This window comes from Pleuronectes platessa, chromosome 16 (genome assembly GCF_947347685.1).
Source record: "Pleuronectes platessa chromosome 16, fPlePla1.1, whole genome shotgun sequence".
NCBI lineage: Eukaryota > Metazoa > Chordata > Actinopteri > Pleuronectiformes > Pleuronectidae > Pleuronectes > Pleuronectes platessa.
Window position 1 is genome coordinate 19,576,585 of NC_070641.1, and position 16,966 is coordinate 19,593,550.

Here is a 16,966-nt window from a genome sequence, read left to right on the forward strand (position 1 = left end):
AAGTATTTCAGGAAGCTGCTGAACCAAACCTGTGGATGCAGGATTTGACTCTTCAGCTGACAATGCTTCCAGACCTGATAAGAGGACAGTGGCAGGAAATCCCAACATTCTGCAACCTGGAGATTTCAAACCACCGGAGCATCTGTGCTGATAACTGCAGTGTGTGAGTCGTTCAGCGAGGAGTTCACCTGCTAGTGGGACATCATCCACACGATTGATCCATCTCAAAGTAAAGGATGGAGGACGAGCAGTGTGTGACTCACTGGTGTGAGTGGGAGAGGAGGCCAGCTGCGTTCAGGGGCACAGCCCAGTGCAGGGAATCATGAATGAGCTCCAAGTTTTTAATGTCTTCACCAAGCATGTTAATACAAACTCACTGCACCGACAACGATGACAAACACTTCATGGTTACAGATCTCGAGCGACATGAATATACATGAACATGTGTGTTGTGAGCTGTCAGTTTCCCTGTGCTTCATACTGGAGGATAAACAGTGTAGCTGCTGCCACACAGTGGCTCATTAACCTCACCACATCCTGTCACCCACTCCTGCTCCTCTCCGCCCAAATCCCAACACACACAAAGACACACACACACGACACAGACTTCAAGAAAACAACACCACATACATTACAAAATATACTTTTTTATAGCTGTGTATATATATATATATGATAACAAAGCACTTTGTTGTGGCACTTTGTGATCACCGTGACGCCTCAGACAAACGTGACACTGAGCGAGATGACAAGCAAACATTTAAAAATGAACATTTACAAAGAATCTAGTTACACAATGCAGCGTATGAACAAATACAGCTTCAGTTCAGCCCAGACAACAACATCCATCATTAAAGGAGACACAACGGTGTTTGGGAGTGCTTTGTGTGTGTGTGTGTCTGTGTGTGTGTGCACTACATGCTGAGGAATCTCTATCTGAAGACAGTAATGAAAATCTTGTTTGTTTTTAATCTGGAGCCTGGTGGGAGGATCCTCCAGCACGGTTACATGTGCACGTCTGAGTCTCACTGGCCTTTACTAGGATGCACAGACAGAGTCACGCAAGATGTTGGCTTTATTCTACCGAACAGCAGTACAGGTGTGAACAGACGGGATCAGTTTAGCTACAATCTGACTGTGAAGCCGAGGTCCGATCCTCGAACACACCTAAATGAACAAAGGACGGGGACGTAAGGCCAAACAAGAGGGGGGGGGGGGTCAAACTGGGACGAAACAAACCGAGAGCTGTATGGCAAAAAATGCTATACCCACATCAACAGTCGTATTGATTGTTCATACAAAAAACAGCTGTTTATTTAAGAGCACAATGATAATAATCTTCTTTTTTTTCTTCTTGTTGTCCCTGCAGAGGAATATAGCATTTCAGATTGTAACTCCTGACTTGTAACTGTCACCACAAACACCACAGACATTTTTTTTTATACGCATGACATTAAAAACTGATTTGATTTCACATTTCAGATAAGGGACGGAGGCCGATCCAGATTCCCCCCCCCCCCTCAGCTCAGAGCTCAGTGAAGAAGTCGAGCGTGTCCGATTCTCACGTTCGCAGCTGAGATTGGCGTTTTGTGTTTGAGCAGACATCTTTACCTCCTTCCCACTCCCCCCCTCTCTCACTCTCTCACTCTCTCTCTCTCTCTGCTTGGTGATCAGCATCATCTACACCCCGCTACAGCAGCCAGACTTCTTCTTCTGAGACTCGATGTAGTCGTGTATCTGGAACTTGGGCTCGTTCGGCTGCTGGGTTGCTCTGTGCCTCAGCTCCCTGATGGAGAGAGAGAGAGAGAGAGAGAGAGAGAGAGAGAGAGAGAGAGAGAGAGAGGAGGTTAGATACAGAGGCGGTGGATGTGTGGGATTTTGAGGACAGACTGGGCGAGTGAATAAAGAAAATGAGAAGGCAAGAGAAATAAATCAAGCAACAGGGCGAGCGAGAGAAACGTCCCTCTCTGCTGAGATTTAATCAAAAAGCCTCTGGCATGATTCATTTCATCTAACTTGCACTTAAAATATATTTTTCCTGCACCGCTCTAAAGGAACACACTGTGCAAAGTTTACCAACCCGTTCAGGTTTCCTGCTATTCAACGAGAAAGGTGTGCTCACAAGGAAGTCAGACAAAACAAGAAATCACTCAGGTTAATGTTTCGAGAGCCACATGCAGCCTGAGACGTGCACAGTCCCAGTACATCGAGTCGACAGGAACAAACATCTAATTAGCTCAGGAGCCATCGGGGGGGCTTTGGATTCAGGAACATTAATATCCCACGTAAAAGAAAAGTATAGAAATGCACAACAGTGAGGAGAAGGGGAAAGAAAACAGATAACCAAACTAAAACTTCATGTGAAGCATGAACCGAGATAAAGTCAAACTGGATTCATTAAACCTATTAATGATTTCTACTACTTTCCATTTATCTGGCTTAGAGGGTGTTAACTGTTATTAATTATTAATTATTTCCAGCTTCTTGTAAGACCTTGACTTTAAGCTCAAAATAATGACACGCGATTGATTAACCAATCGTTTCTCTTGAAATGAAAACTTTAAAGACTTCGTGCCTCGTTCCTCTTTTCCATTATGTTTAACCAGCTACACCATAATAAATAATTCATTGTAGACTGAGAAGCATTAGTATTTCTTCTGATATATCTTTAACCTATTATAGGTACTTGGGGGGAGCAGAACAAGCTGTAACTAAAACTGTAATAATCAAGTTGTTGTGGCAAACCACTGTTTATAAAGATGGACAACGTGTCTCTACTTCCTCCCACGATGCAGAAGAGAAACCAAAATATCCCCGGTGGCTAAGTCCAGTCAATACACACACTTGACCAATAGTGAGTCAGTGATAATGAAACAGAAACTTTGAGGTAAAATTATTTAATGTGTGGCTGTACTTTTTTTTACTTCTCCTTTAGCCACCAGGGGGCCATGCAGACCTTCTGGCTTCACTTTTGAGAAGCTGTCATGTCATCCATTTCATAAAGAGTCTATGTGGCAAACCACTTGATGACTATTTCCAGTAACATTCAGCAGCCACGCAGAAACATAAGAATTAATTTGTTGTGAAAGTCAAACATTCACTTTCTTTTTATTCCTATGTTTTGTTCTCCACCAACTCCTACAGGTCAACTCTGCCTCTTTATTTGCTAATGCTCCACTTTGTTCACCAGCTAATGGCTGCCTCGGACTCTCTGTTGTTTGGATTCAGGTCGTGTACTTCATGACTTACTTTGCTATAGCGAGAAAGGACAGGTCCACATTGAGCCCCGTCTTCGCACTGGTCTCCATGAATGGCACACCGTATTCCTGAGATGAGAATAAAGCATTAGAAGAGGAATTGTCTGTCGGTGAAAATAAAAACCACATGGAGCCGATCTACTGAACTTTACCTTGGCCAGCTTCTCTCCCTCCTCCGTCTTCACGACCCTCTCTGCAGCCATGTCTGACTGTAAGCCAGCAGTGGGGAGAGAAAGCAAGTCATAAAGGGCGAAAGGTGAAAGGTCACACCCTCACCATGCCATTAGCTACAGTGATGCATTCGAATGTCAGCCCTGCAAGTCCCCCTTATCTGCCCCCCCCCCGCTGAGCCAGAGCTCCTTTAGACTGATGAGATGTCAGAGACTCCACCTCCAGCGGAAGAGCAGCGCTCTCGCAGACTGATGCCACCAGTCCTGCTGCTCTCACAGCAAATTATCTGAGCTGCCGCTGTGTGACATCTCTGGCCCCGGGAGACGGCTGAGTCCTCTCTGAACCACCAGAGGGAGCTTTTAGATATATTGGCAAAGACTGCTGGTTGCAATGAGACATGAAAACTCATCTGCTCCTCACCAGCAGCGTTGTGAAGAAAATGGTTTCATGCTGGAGAAGCTCGGAGCGAGTGCATTGTTATCTGTGTGGCACTGCTTTCCCATGTAGACATGATGATCACAGAACACTGGGAGACGGGTAAATCCTGCAAATGGACCCACGGAATTGTCGCTGGAGACAAATGTGCACATTAAAAATCACTGGAGACACCCGAGCATGATTAAGACACCGCTTCAAGTTTTGCATTCATGCTTGTGCTGCACAGTGGAAGCATCTTCTGCCTTTTGAGCATTCTCATGTCTGTCTGAGTGTGATAAGAGTGCGTTTAAATTGTGCTGAGTTAGCACTTATCCTTCTGATCCTTTCATGTAGAGCAAAAAAAAAAAAGGAAGCTTCACTCACCTTGTTGCCGAGCAACATGATGACCACATCCTTCTGGGCATACTCGTGTATTTCCGTGAGCCAAGCCTTCAAAAGTACCAGAGATGGAGAGAAGCATGAGAGATGGAGAGAGAAGGAGAGAAAGAAGCGCATGAACTAAACACAACTGCTAAACTCAAAGTGTGCATTCTCCCCTTCCTGTCTTCTGTAATAATATCCCCATCATCCAATCAATCATGGCGCGACTGAGTCACTCTCATCCTTGAACACTTTTATTGCTTTTCATCACCGAAACACTGGGAACTGAGCGAGCGGTGCGAACGAGCGGGCGAACGAGCGAGCGATATCATCGCGTCGTTTCCAAAGAGCGCTGTGAGAAAACGTGGCAGGCCCTCGAAGTACTTTGCATGTAAATAGAAAGAGTGGAGCGTTAAGCTTGAGAGGGTTTAGAAGCAGGAAGTGAGATGAAGACAGAGCAGGGAGAGAGAGAGAGAGAGAGAGGTAATATGAGACAGTCTTACCCTGGTGTTGTCAAATGACGTCTTGCTGGTGATATCATAGAGCAGGAGTAGGGCTGTAGAAAGAGACACACGTTATTATTAAATTGCTGCACACTGTCTTATGTAACACACATGGACACCTACACACCATTTCTTTGCACACTAATAAAAATAAACACACATCTCGGCCAGGTTGCTGCCTTACCCACATCCTGAACTGCCCCGACCGCCACCCACACACACACACACACATGCACAACACACAAATAACGAGGGATTGCAATAGAAAAAGCAGAGGTTACCCTGGGCGTCTCTGTAGTAGGCGTGTGTTACACTGCGGAATCTCTCCTGGCCGGCTGTATCCCAGATCTGCATGAAAAACCACACGATGACACACCGGCTCACGTGGGAAAACTGGACGGATAACGATTAGAGAGACGACTGAGATGCAGCCACAACATATTTACTTAGAAATGGAAATTTTGCTGCTGATGATATAGAGCAAACTGTTAATTCCTGATCTACATTAGCTTTTATCCTCTTGTTTTGTGCGAGTGAACAGAAGCGACTGGAAATCTCCCCTGAGCTTTAGATCGATCAATCAATCAGCTGGAACCTTTTCGTTCCTTGGAAAACAAAGTGCAGAGGACTCACAGTTCCAGGTAGTTTTGGTCGAAACGCGGCTACAGACTCACGGTGGTAGAATCTTTTTCGGAATTAATCACAATATTTCCTCAAGTGCCAGATTTGAGGGAAGAGACGGAAGTGGAGTAATGTAAATTGGGCACCGTCCACCCAGTGGTGAGGGAACGGGTTTGGAGGTTTTGTGGGTTTGCACCTTGCATTAACAGCATGTTGGAGATTATTACGCAAAGTAATAATCTGAAACTTTGACTGGATTCTTACTGAAAGCATTATAAACTCCCAGATGAGTTTAGATTGCCACACAGAACAGATGGTTGGGCTGAAACTGGTGAATCTGGTGCAAAGCTGCATGCTCTTACCTGGAGTTTGACTTTGAGGTTGTCGACATCCACCACTTTATTCTACAGAAACGAGAAGAGTGAGGCCGTGAGCGACTGATAAATCACCACATGCATAACTGCACAGGAACGAATGACGCACATCACAGACGAGTACAACAACACTCTGAGACTCAGCGTGTGGCAAAAGAAACAAGATGACTGAAATTTGCTTTGAATGCTGGCAGAGAATGTAATTTACAACACCCACGTAACAACAAGGTCCTGGGATTAGACTTAATTACAGCACAGTGAGAAAGAAGACTGGCAGCATAACAACGGACGCCCCCGTTAATTTCCTTCAGTCCCGGAATGGTGCCCTCTGATTTCCTGTAAAGCTAAGATTGGCCTTAAATTGTTTAGAAATGCCAGATAAAAAAAGACTAAGTGTGGGGAAGGTTTAACAGAACAACATCCAGAGGGAATTAAGAGTGAAGTGGAAATAAAGGTTAAGACAACACGCAGTGTGTAACCATGCAGGCTCATTCATTCAGATAGAAAAATACAGGTTCTTCCAGGCTCTCTATCATGGGGAGTAATCACAATCACGGCTGCATTCTCACAAAAAAACAACCTGAAGAGAGAGGCCGAGAGGAAGGAAGTGCATCGACGACATGCAGCACTTCCTGGATCTCTTCATAACAAGTCACCACAACCAGCTCCTGCCCCTCCTGTGAATAAGCAGCCACACACAACTACCAGAAAAATGCACGGGGACAAAAGAACCCTCGGTGAACGTGTGCAAAGCCGCCACTGGTGAGCCCCAGCCGCCACCAGCTGAATCCTTTGCCTTTTGCAGAATGGACATGGTTCAACCTCTGCATTAGTTGCCATGGGTTTCCATTTTTTTCTCCCCGTCCAATTATGACGTGAGAGGAGCCTGCATGCTGAGTAACGAGGAAGCGTGCCGAAAATAGAGCGGCCATGAAGCAGGCTGCCACAACAGCAGCGTCTGTGTGCGGAGGACAACCTCAGCCCATTGACTCCGATGCTTCTCTCTCAGATCCCTGCCATCGCTGAGCAGCTTCAGACCCCGTTCACACTCAAGGAGGTAAACAAAAAGGTACCCCCCCCCCCCCCCCCCAAACACACACACACACACACCGGGAGCCACTCTTCTGAGCAAATACACATTTAATCCGGCACAATCCATCAAATGAATGCAGGTGTAAATCAATCACCTCCTCTTTTTAATGCATCTCATGAGCAGACACTAAGTGTACAGGTACTGCTGCTTTGCTTGAATGAGTGTGGGGAGGGGGAATGAAATGTCAGACCTCCACTTAGCTGCCTTGTGTCTGTGTCATCCTCCTAAATTGACAAATGAGTTCAGCCAATGCAACCAAAATGTCCTCTTCAAACCAATTGACCTGCTGTTAATGGGAGTGCTTTGCCCTGATTGGAGGGAAATGTTTCCCCACTGGAGAAAGATTTATTGTAGAAATTGGCTCCACATTCAGCAGCAGTGTCATGTGTGTGGGTGCATGAGGTGAGTGTGTGTGAGTGTGTGTGTGTGTGTGTGTGTGTAGGTAAGAGTGTGTCTGTCAGCTGTGTGACTCCTCCACGTTCTTGTCGAGCTGCAGCCAATCTTTCCAGGAGACGGGGACGTGGGCAGGCATCTGCCAAGACATTTATGAAGCTGTCCACAGCGCTCGCAGCACAAGCGGCCTGTGAACCCGACGGCTTGGTGGGAGGATTCGAACATTTGGTGCTATCGTCACCCCGGTGATGAAGTGTTCAGTCTGGACGTGAGGTGATAATTGGTCTGATGTCACTCAAACCAGTGGACCCCCTGTTGCTTTGTAAATACCAGTAGGTTCGGTACTTTCTCGTATGAGCGGAACAAGAATATGAAAATGCAAAAGTTGACACTGTAATAATGAACAATGTTATGAGTCATTGTGTGAGTTTGTGGGACTGCTGTGCAGCCGCTCTCTCACCCTAAAGTCTATTCCAACGGTGGCTATAAAGTTGCCTCCGAGAAATGCCCCGTCTTTAAAGCGCACCAAGATGCACGTCTTCCCCACGGCCGAGTCTCCGAGCATCATCACCTAGAGCAGAGCCGCCACCGGAGAGAGGGACAACAGGTTACAGCGGGATGACAACAACATGACTGAACATAACTGTACATGGTGGCAGAATAGAAATCATAGTTCCTGAGAACAGGAGGAGGAGGAGATTGAAGCTTCAGGGGAAGTGTTGCATGAATGATTTCGCAATTTAATATTTCACAACTGGATCAGTTGCAAAACATCTGACTTTGGTTAATGTGTGCGGCTCATTACTGCTGATCCAGTACAGATGGTGTTGTGATCCACTGTTGACTGAGCTGCCACCAACATGTGACACGCCACCAGTTGACTGGAAAGGGGGGGGGTTGTTGCAGCCAACTCTGTAATTGTGCTCTCAACAATTATCTTTCTCAGCTGAGCATCCTCCTCCAAAACTAATCGATACAATTACAGCCATCCACCCCCGAGGCAGTGAGTGGTTTAAACCTGGTCCCTCTCACAGTGAATCAAGAGCAGCACCACACAATCAAACTGGAATTGCAACTTCTCCCTTTTTTGTCTGTGTGCCTTTATGGAACAATCGAAGGTGTGTGTGTGTGTGTGTGTGTGTGTGTGTGTGTGTGTGTGTGTGGCTTTTTATTGATATCTCATGGGAGGATTTAACAAAGGAGCAACAAGTACCTACACCCTGAGCAAATATTTGCATCAGAGAGGGCGGACAAAGCCACCTCCAGAGATTTACAGGCTCAGGGAGACTTCTCAGAGACACGTATCACATTAAACCTGCAGGTGGATGGAGCACAGGGGGGGGGGGGAAGCATGACTAATGGCTAATCAGCTGATAGTTGCTGCTTTTTTTTTGGCACTTAAGATTATCTGAGCAATCATGTGAGCACATTATCCAGATGTGAGGAATTATTCATGCAGCTGCTGCAGGTGCACCCACTAAACCCCCCCCACTGTCACACACACTAAATCCAAAATGCCTAAATCAACACACACATTACAGCAAAAAGACGGAAATACACACCTTGAAGGCAATGTCATAATACTCGTTAACAGAGGCGCATCTCTCCAGCACATATTTGGACGTCCCGTTTTTGCTCTGCTTGTCCGTCAACGATGTCTTCCTCGTGGACATCGCAATCTCCCCAAAGAAAAAGAAAAAGAAAAAGTGTGCGGGGCTGCGCGGAGCCAAAGCACAGCTGTAAATCTCCAGAGATGTGTCCAAGAAAGACGCGCACGCCGGTGTGTGTGTGTGTGTGTGTGTGTGTGTGTGAGGGGTGGGGGGGGTAGGGGGGGTTCAGTCTCCGCCAGCTTCCAGCCCCGCCGCTGCTGGCATTCTGCGCGTGGCTGCAAAACGAATAAGACGAGAAAACAAACACACCTCAACGTGGCACCGTCCTCAAAATAAACCCCAAAAACAAGACGGAAGCGTTGATCGAAAGTTGATCAACACTCAGAGGAACGCGTCTGAGCGTCTGAGCGTCGACACGCAGCAGCAGCAGCTCTCAGGAGCAGAGCTGGTGACACACAGGCGGAAACATCTCTGAGATTTGTGCCGCGCAGATCCTGGCGTGGGCAGAGGATGAGCGGAGACTGTGAGAGGACACACTCCAGCATCACTTGTTATTCCCTAATGAGTGACAACAACCTGTCAGTCAGGCTGCAGGCACTGAGAGGAGAGGGGCGGGGAGGTGGGGGGCTGACTCATCCGCCACAGGTGGTGGTGCTGGATGAGCCTCGGAGGGGTCAGAGCAAAGGGCAGCGAGTCACACAGGCTCCACCTGACCTGGTGCTTTTACAAATGATCCATATTCATGTGCGTAAAAAGAGAGAGTTGAGCATCCGCGTCTTTGTGCCAACCTGATCTCCCCTTCCCCCCAGGCGGAAGAATATACCATGAAAGGGCAGAGATTAAAAAATTAGCTCCTTTGCTTTTACTATTCTTGTATTTTTTTTTTTTCTGATTTCATGATGTAAATCATGACAATAGCATACGATCCTACAGGTCTTAGAAAAAATCCTTACATTTAATTAGCATGTGCAACATTTCCAAAATGGTTTCAGACTCAAAGGCTCTTTGTTCCTGCAGCGTTTGTCTCCCCCTTGTGTCTGAATCAAGAGGAGGAGCTGTCTCCCTGTCTCCTCTCTCCTCTCTCCTCTGTCCTCTGTCCTCTGTCCTCTGTCCTTTCTGGGGCCTGTACCAACACAAGGCCAGGACCAGGGGCCAGCCATGTTATATAAGTAACGTGCAACCTCTAGTCCAGAACATATGACCTCATCAGTGTGTGACACAGGCGGCTGCAGGCCACATCCCCCCCCCCCCGCTGACAAAAACCCAGCGATAAAACATTTATTTGTGCTGAACGCTTGACTGGTTAGATTTCGGGTCACGTGGAAGTTGGAGAGACGGGAGATGCACAACAAGGTGAGTCAATTTAACACATCAGATAATATCAAGTGAAGCTTCAGTCACTAACGCACACCAGGCAGACTCTGCATATGCCCCCCCCCGTCTGCCCTGTACTCACTGCTTCATTACTCATGGCGGAGGTGAACATTTTATTCCAACTCTGAATTCCAATGTGTGCATTTGTGCTTCTTAACGTTAATCATCCGTGCCGAGCTCTGTCAAAGACGGAGGCAGGTGCAGACATTCCCAAAGTGGATTTCTTTCAGGTGCTGTCGTGCACGCTCCACTTTGGATCCAGCGTTCTCCTGCAGGGGATCTGAACCCTGAATCACACCCTACCAAACGAACCCGAGCTAATTCAAAATGGCAGAGCCGGTTTTTAAATACTTTCTTCCCAATTTCCGGGCTCCTCCGTGCCGCTCAGATTGACGATGACGCAAAGCCGGAGTCGTCACCGATACAGCAGAAACCAAAATAATGCAGCAGAGGAGTCGTGCATCTTTGCTGTTTGTCTCTCCCCCCCCCCCTGCACATGTCATGGAGCTAAAAAAAAAATCAACCTTGTATTAAAACAGCTTTGTCTCAAACATCCAGCAGACATTCATTAGTACAGCTCTGTTCACAGTAATTTAATCATAGCAGTGGCAATCATTAAATATAATAATGTGTATATCAAGCCCCCTCCACACACACACACACACACACAAACACACAAACAAGCACACACTGAGTGTTGAGGATTGTAATGAATGCAGTGACAAGATGCACCAACCCACACTGGAGAACACAACTGATTCATGCTGCACTTCATTGACTCACTGATGGAGTCCAAACCCCTCCACAGCCACAGAGCCAGAGAGGATCTGCCCCGCTGTTACATGTCACGACTTCAGTGACGTGTCCTTCCTCATCACTCGGGTGAGGTCAGCAACCTGGAGAAGTGGTGGAGGGAATGAAGGAAGGAAAGGAAACGTGCGGGGGGGGGGGGGGGGGATGTGTGGAGGACACTCACTGTGAAGCCGATGCCCACGGTGGCAGTGAAGGAGCCTGGGAGGAAGTTGCCCTGGTCGTACTGAACCAGCAGTGAGGTCTTTCCCACTCCGCTGTCTCCCACCAGGATCGTCTGCAGAGAGAGTCACAGAAAGGTGAGCTGCATTCACCTGACAGCCATAAAGAGTATATAAACTACTAATACTGACTTTTTTTATTCAACATTTCTACACAGCTAGTCCTAGTTTTATAAAAAATCCATTGCATTTATTTCAGGTTCTTAATCTTTTGGACTTCTTGACACTTTTTTAATATCATCACTTTCACTTGAGACATTACTTCTTTGAACTTCTCAGGTTTCATTTAAATAACTTTGAGACAAATGGAGGTAAAACTCAGATTCCACAAAAAGCATTAGAGACAAATATATAAACATTTCTGTGACAGTTTTTTCTTATTATTTTTCTCTTATCAAAAGATGAATCTAGTGAGACTTTATTCTGGAGTCGCTACACCTGGTTTTGTTCATCTCTACTTCTACCTTTTTTATAAAATACTCACGCATCAGCTGGTAATACCTGCATTTTTCTTCTTAAATGCATAACCTGTATTTATTCTGAAACATATTTCACGTTGTTTTATCTCTAATATTAATCAAACCCCACTTGCACAGCTATAAAAACAGTGGCGCCCCCTGTGAGAACCATCAGGTCCCAGTGGGGATCGGCCGTTGTGACACCACAGTGCTGGATGCAGGACTCAATCGCCCTGGTTATTGTCTCATTGGGAGCTGGTGGTCCAGCCTGGAGCTTCCTGGCAGCAGATGCTTGCCTCTTTTATTGAAATTTATCACCCACCCTCCTCCTCCTCCTCCTCCTCCTCCAGCAGGCCAGCCCCGCTGTTTGCCTCTTATCTGCAGTTTCAAAGTGCCCACATACGGTGCAAGCTCCACAGCACACAGCGCCCTGAAACCCACAATACTGTCACTGCTAATCACTGACATCCACGAGTTCTGCACATTGGACTTTGCTCTTCCGTTGATGACAGTTTAAGTCATTGAACGAGACGGAAATCAGACGCTTTAAAGTGGATGTTTGCAGAACTGGCAGAAAACTTAAAAGGCTGCACAAAGCAACCATTTCAGAAAAAGCTTCAGAAATCCAGTTAATTTAGACGGCAGCCTTTTTAAACAAAGTGTGCAGGGTATAAATAATGTTTGCATGGGATTCTTTTGTTTTATTTTGTTTTTTCTGCTACAGACGTTCGTGTGAGTCAAGCAAAAAGCAAAAAAAACTCAGATACAAATAATGCAGACCAGAGGCGAGCGGCGCTGTGGATGACTCACTGAGCGAGGGGGGGGGGGAACTTGTTCAGTGTTAAGCTGTGTAATCAACATATTACTATTTCATGCCTCCTTCATAAATTTTAGATGTTGGCATGTCAAGGTGCTCTCAGGACTAAAGCGGTTGGAGCAGAGAGCAGCCTTGAGGGGGGAGTTTATCTCCAGGAAGCTCACAGAGACCTGTGACAGTGTGTATGTGTGTGTGTGTGTGTTGGGGGGGTTAATGTGGCTGACAGTGACAGTGATGCTGAGAGTGTCTCCATGGCAACACGAGATTCCTCTTGTTGTTGTTGTTTGGGTTCATCACACGTCCCAGAGATCCGTCATGATGAGACGGTCACCAAGAAACTGCAGAGACGAAAACCCATGTTCAGTAAATCCCTTTGTTATCTCCACTTCATATCGTTCTAGGGGCCGCAGGGGCGCTGGAGCCAATCACAGATGACATCGGGCAAGGGGGGGGGGGGGGGGGGGGGACATGGCCAGGTTGCTGATGAGCTGACCCTCAGAGATGAACAGTCATTCACACTGGATCCTCAACTTTACATCGATGGACTGTGGGGAGAAGCCGGATTGGCCGGTCGTCGAGGTTGAAACCCAGAACCATCTTGTTTTTTTTTACTATTATTTAATGAAAACAATATTTCTTCAGATGTTTGTATTTGCCATGTCCTCACTGTTCACTGTAAATAACGATGGCCGACATTACAGGTCCTCAGAAGTGAAGCCGAAGTTTCTCCATCGTCAAAAAGTGACAATTGCACGTTCAAATAAATATTTTTTCAAAGGATAGTTTGTCATCTTAGTTATTGCTTATCACACTGATGCATGTTACAGAGTGAAAGGACATGATTGACAGCTGAGACGGACTGTGGCTCCAAATGACGTCATCCGTGCAAGATGGCCTGTAACGTTCTGTCATTTTAGTTTGTTGATTTCAGTCTGTGTTTTCTGTTTCCTGTTTTATTTTGTAGTCACTGCTCCTTTTGCGTTGTGTCTGTCCTAACTTCCTGTTGTTGATTGTCATCCCCAGTCCTCATGTGTTTCACCTGGGTTTAATTGCCCCTGCCTTCTCTGTGTATTTAAGCCTCTGTGTTTCCTTTGTCCTCTGTCGGATTGTTTGTTCTTACTGGTTGTTCTTGTCGCTCCATGGTGGTGTTCTGTCCTGCCATGTTCTCCTGAGCCTCGTGTAAGCTTCCTCTGTGCTTCTGTTTAGTTAGAGTTTAGTTTAGTTTGTTCTTTTTACATTAAATACGCTTTTGTTAAACATCTCTGCTCCTGGGTCCATCTCCTTCTCCACATCATGTATAAAGGATATTTTGGCTTCATTCTGGACAGTGAAAGGAAGTGGAGATGTGTTGACCTTCTTCATTTACAGTCTCGAGTCCACACACACTAATGCATTGATCCCACTGTGTTTCAAACATCTAATCATTGAAGAAGCCGGTGTTGTTTCCTTTCTTCATCCTAATAGACACCGAAAATACAGAAATAAGGTGTCATCTTGTCAATTTAGGAGACAGTTTTGAATTCCAATGCCTTAACACAAAGCCCTCATATTAATAACATAACTTAAAATAAGGGGATTATAGCAGAATTTTTAAAAAACACATCCGCTTAATGCTAACACAATAAAGTGCAGCTCTGAAAAGAATACACACATATTTCTATTTTTATAGTTTCTCATAAAAGCGCTTGAAAGTTTAATGGATGTTTAAATAACTGAGGACAATTTGGCCCATTTTAGCCTTCGAGAGGCTGCAGCCGTCTCTGCCCAGTTCGCTTTGGACTTTCTGGCAGGAAGTGAAACTTGGCAGAAACAACAAATATAACCACGAGTTTAATTGCTGAGGAAGCAGGAGCCTGTTCTGGGCTCATTTAAAAAGTACTGAACTGTTGAGTTTTTTTTTTAAAGGGTCTTGAAGTTCTTGAAGGGATCATAAGAGATGAGAACACTGAGTCTGTAGAAGGAAGATCTTATTCGGTCGTTCATAGAGTGAATTATTAAAACCATCATCATAAACTTTAGTAAATACATTTTCCCGGTTACAGATCCAGTGTCTGGATAGGAAGATAGTTCTCATCAAAAGTAGTGCAAAAAAGAATTACCTTATGCGTGAGATCTTCATTGTAAGGGAAGGTTGTGGGCGTGTGTCCGTCCTCTGTGTCCGTGTCCACAGCAGATGATCCATAGGCGCTGTCCGAGGAAGCCATCCCCAGCTCCTCCTGCCACGCTGCCACGCTGGTGTCATCCATCTCGCTGATTCTACTCAGGGCCGGCTCCTGGTAAAGGGGACATAGGAGGTTGCCTAGGGCGCAAAATGCCGAGAGGGCGGCACAAGAGACTTATTTATCATGACGTGACACATGCAATGTAAAACAATACAGTAACGTCACATCATCATCCTCTAACCCCGGGACGCACCAGAGGTAGAAGCGCTGGGAAAAGCGGTCCGCCTCCTTTCCTCGCCCATGTTAAATACTTGGGCTGTTCACACCGGGTGCGTAGTGCCGGGAAGAACCGGGAAGCGCCGCGGCTACACACACACACACAAGCACATAATCTCCTGTGCAGGGGCTGCGGCTACAGGCTTGCGTAGCTCAGTCACCTGTGCAGACCAGCATCATTTACCCCTGGGCCACAGGGATGAGCCAGCCCCACGCCACTACGCGACCATGGGTGGAACCAGGACACCAGTGGACACAGGAGCTGGGTCCGAACTCATAACTGATTTGGATTAGGGCGAAACAACTGTTGCACCAGTTGTGTCACTAACATTTCAAAAAGAGAGATTCGCCATCTCGACTGTATTCAGGGAATCTTTTCAAATGGAACCGCGCTGTTTGACTCATTACGGTAAAACCAGCTTTGGAACTTAACTTTCACAATTCGATCTTCAAACCAGGGCCGGGTCTAGGCAGGGGCAAGAGGGGGCCTGGCCCCCTCAAATAAATGTTGTGCCCCCTCAAACTAAATAGGGTTAGGGTTAGGCACAATGCCCCCTCAAGATTTGTGGCTGCCCCCTCATACATGCCTGTCTAGACCCGGCCCTGCTTCAAACACATTTCACGCAGTCTTTTAAGGTTGTTTTTTAGTTTGTGTTATTTTTATTCATTTATCATCAAACACTTTTCAAAAGCACAACTGAATGCAACACTGTCTCGTCTTCCTGGGTATAACGGTGCATATTTTCAAATGATAGCAGTCTTATAAAGTAGTTCAGTTTACAGTTATTAAACTGAGCATAATTCTACCTCTCCTTAAAATATACACTCTCTCACTCTGTTAGTTTACTACAATTCAAACTCTTTCCACTTTAAAATAGGGAAATTACACTTCACTCTAACGCTCTGCAGCATTCATGAGATATCCTTCACCAGAAATCTTTTAATCTGATTCAAAGTGATGGACTGAGAGAGGGATAAAAATGTCACACTATTTTATTTATTAGGGTCCGAGCATTGACAGACAGTGAGGCCCTATTGAAATTGTAATTATTATTATTATAATTTTGCAGGCAAATTAATTTAATTTAATTCAATTTTTTTTTTAAATTAAATTAAATTAAATTAAAAAAAAAAAAAAAAAACTGCGCGCGCACATCCTGCGCAGAAGCCTACTGCGCACATCTGCACAGAAGACCAGTGCGCACATCTTGCGCAGAAGCCTAGTGCGCAGGAATTGCGCACGCAGTTTTTTTTTTTTTTTTTATTAATTTAATTTAATTTTCCTTTATTTCTGTTTTTATATTTAATTAATTTAATTTATTAAATTAAATCCTGCCAATTTTAAGAGTTCATTTTATTGCCGGCAAGAAGATGGGAAGGGGACCCTCACTCTACCGACTAGGCCATACCGCCTGCTGGTTTTTGCGAGGAACTAAGTACTATAAGAAGATGGACATATTATCGTGTTTGTGTTTGTCTATATTTGACAGCCTTACTTAGAAGTTACTTTCTATATTTGGGGATTTTAGAAACTGTATGATTTAACATGCTTTAAAAACCTATTGTTAGAGAATAACCCAGTAGTTTCCAACCTTCTTCGTCTTCTGACGCCTTACAAGAATCACAGTCTGCTGCAGCTTCTTTCCATGTGATGTCCTGAGGCTGCCCCCTGCTGGCTGCTGGGTTCCTCTGCTGCTCCTGCTTGGTTTGTGCAGCTTGTGATTAACTAAAGTTGTCCATAAAAGAAAATCTTTATTATCCTTCAAGGGCAATTTGATGTACAACCAGCAACCAGTGCATGACAAAAATAAACCAATATATACAATGTAAATAAAACACAATATAAAAACCGTATAGACTAAGTAGCAGGGGGAAATGAGCTTTTAATAAATGAATTGATAAGTCGACTAACAGTAAATTCCCTGTCAACTATTTAGATATTCTAGAAACATTTCATTCTACTTTTAATTTCCAGTATGTGTAGTGTCCATGAATTAAACATGGACACTACAGGGGTATATCAGGCAC

The 16,966-nt window shown here is 45.3% G+C and overlaps 1 protein-coding gene across 1 annotated transcript; it reads right to left on the minus strand.

Annotated features, from left to right (window-relative positions):
* Positions 1-627: 627 nt before the first annotated feature.
* LOC128459317 (ras-related protein Rab-37) lies at positions 628-9,020 on the minus strand. The gene is made up of 9 exons (XM_053444452.1): positions 8,773-9,020; positions 7,671-7,781; positions 5,713-5,754; positions 5,011-5,077; positions 4,730-4,782; positions 4,230-4,295; positions 3,410-3,466; positions 3,250-3,326; positions 628-1,786 (listed from the first exon to the last, which is right to left on the minus strand). The coding sequence occupies exons 1-9, from the start codon at positions 8,881-8,883 to the stop codon at positions 1,681-1,683; spliced, it is 690 nt and encodes a 229-aa protein (XP_053300427.1). The 5' UTR covers positions 8,884-9,020; the 3' UTR covers positions 628-1,680.
* Positions 9,021-16,966: the final 7,946 nt, after the last annotated feature.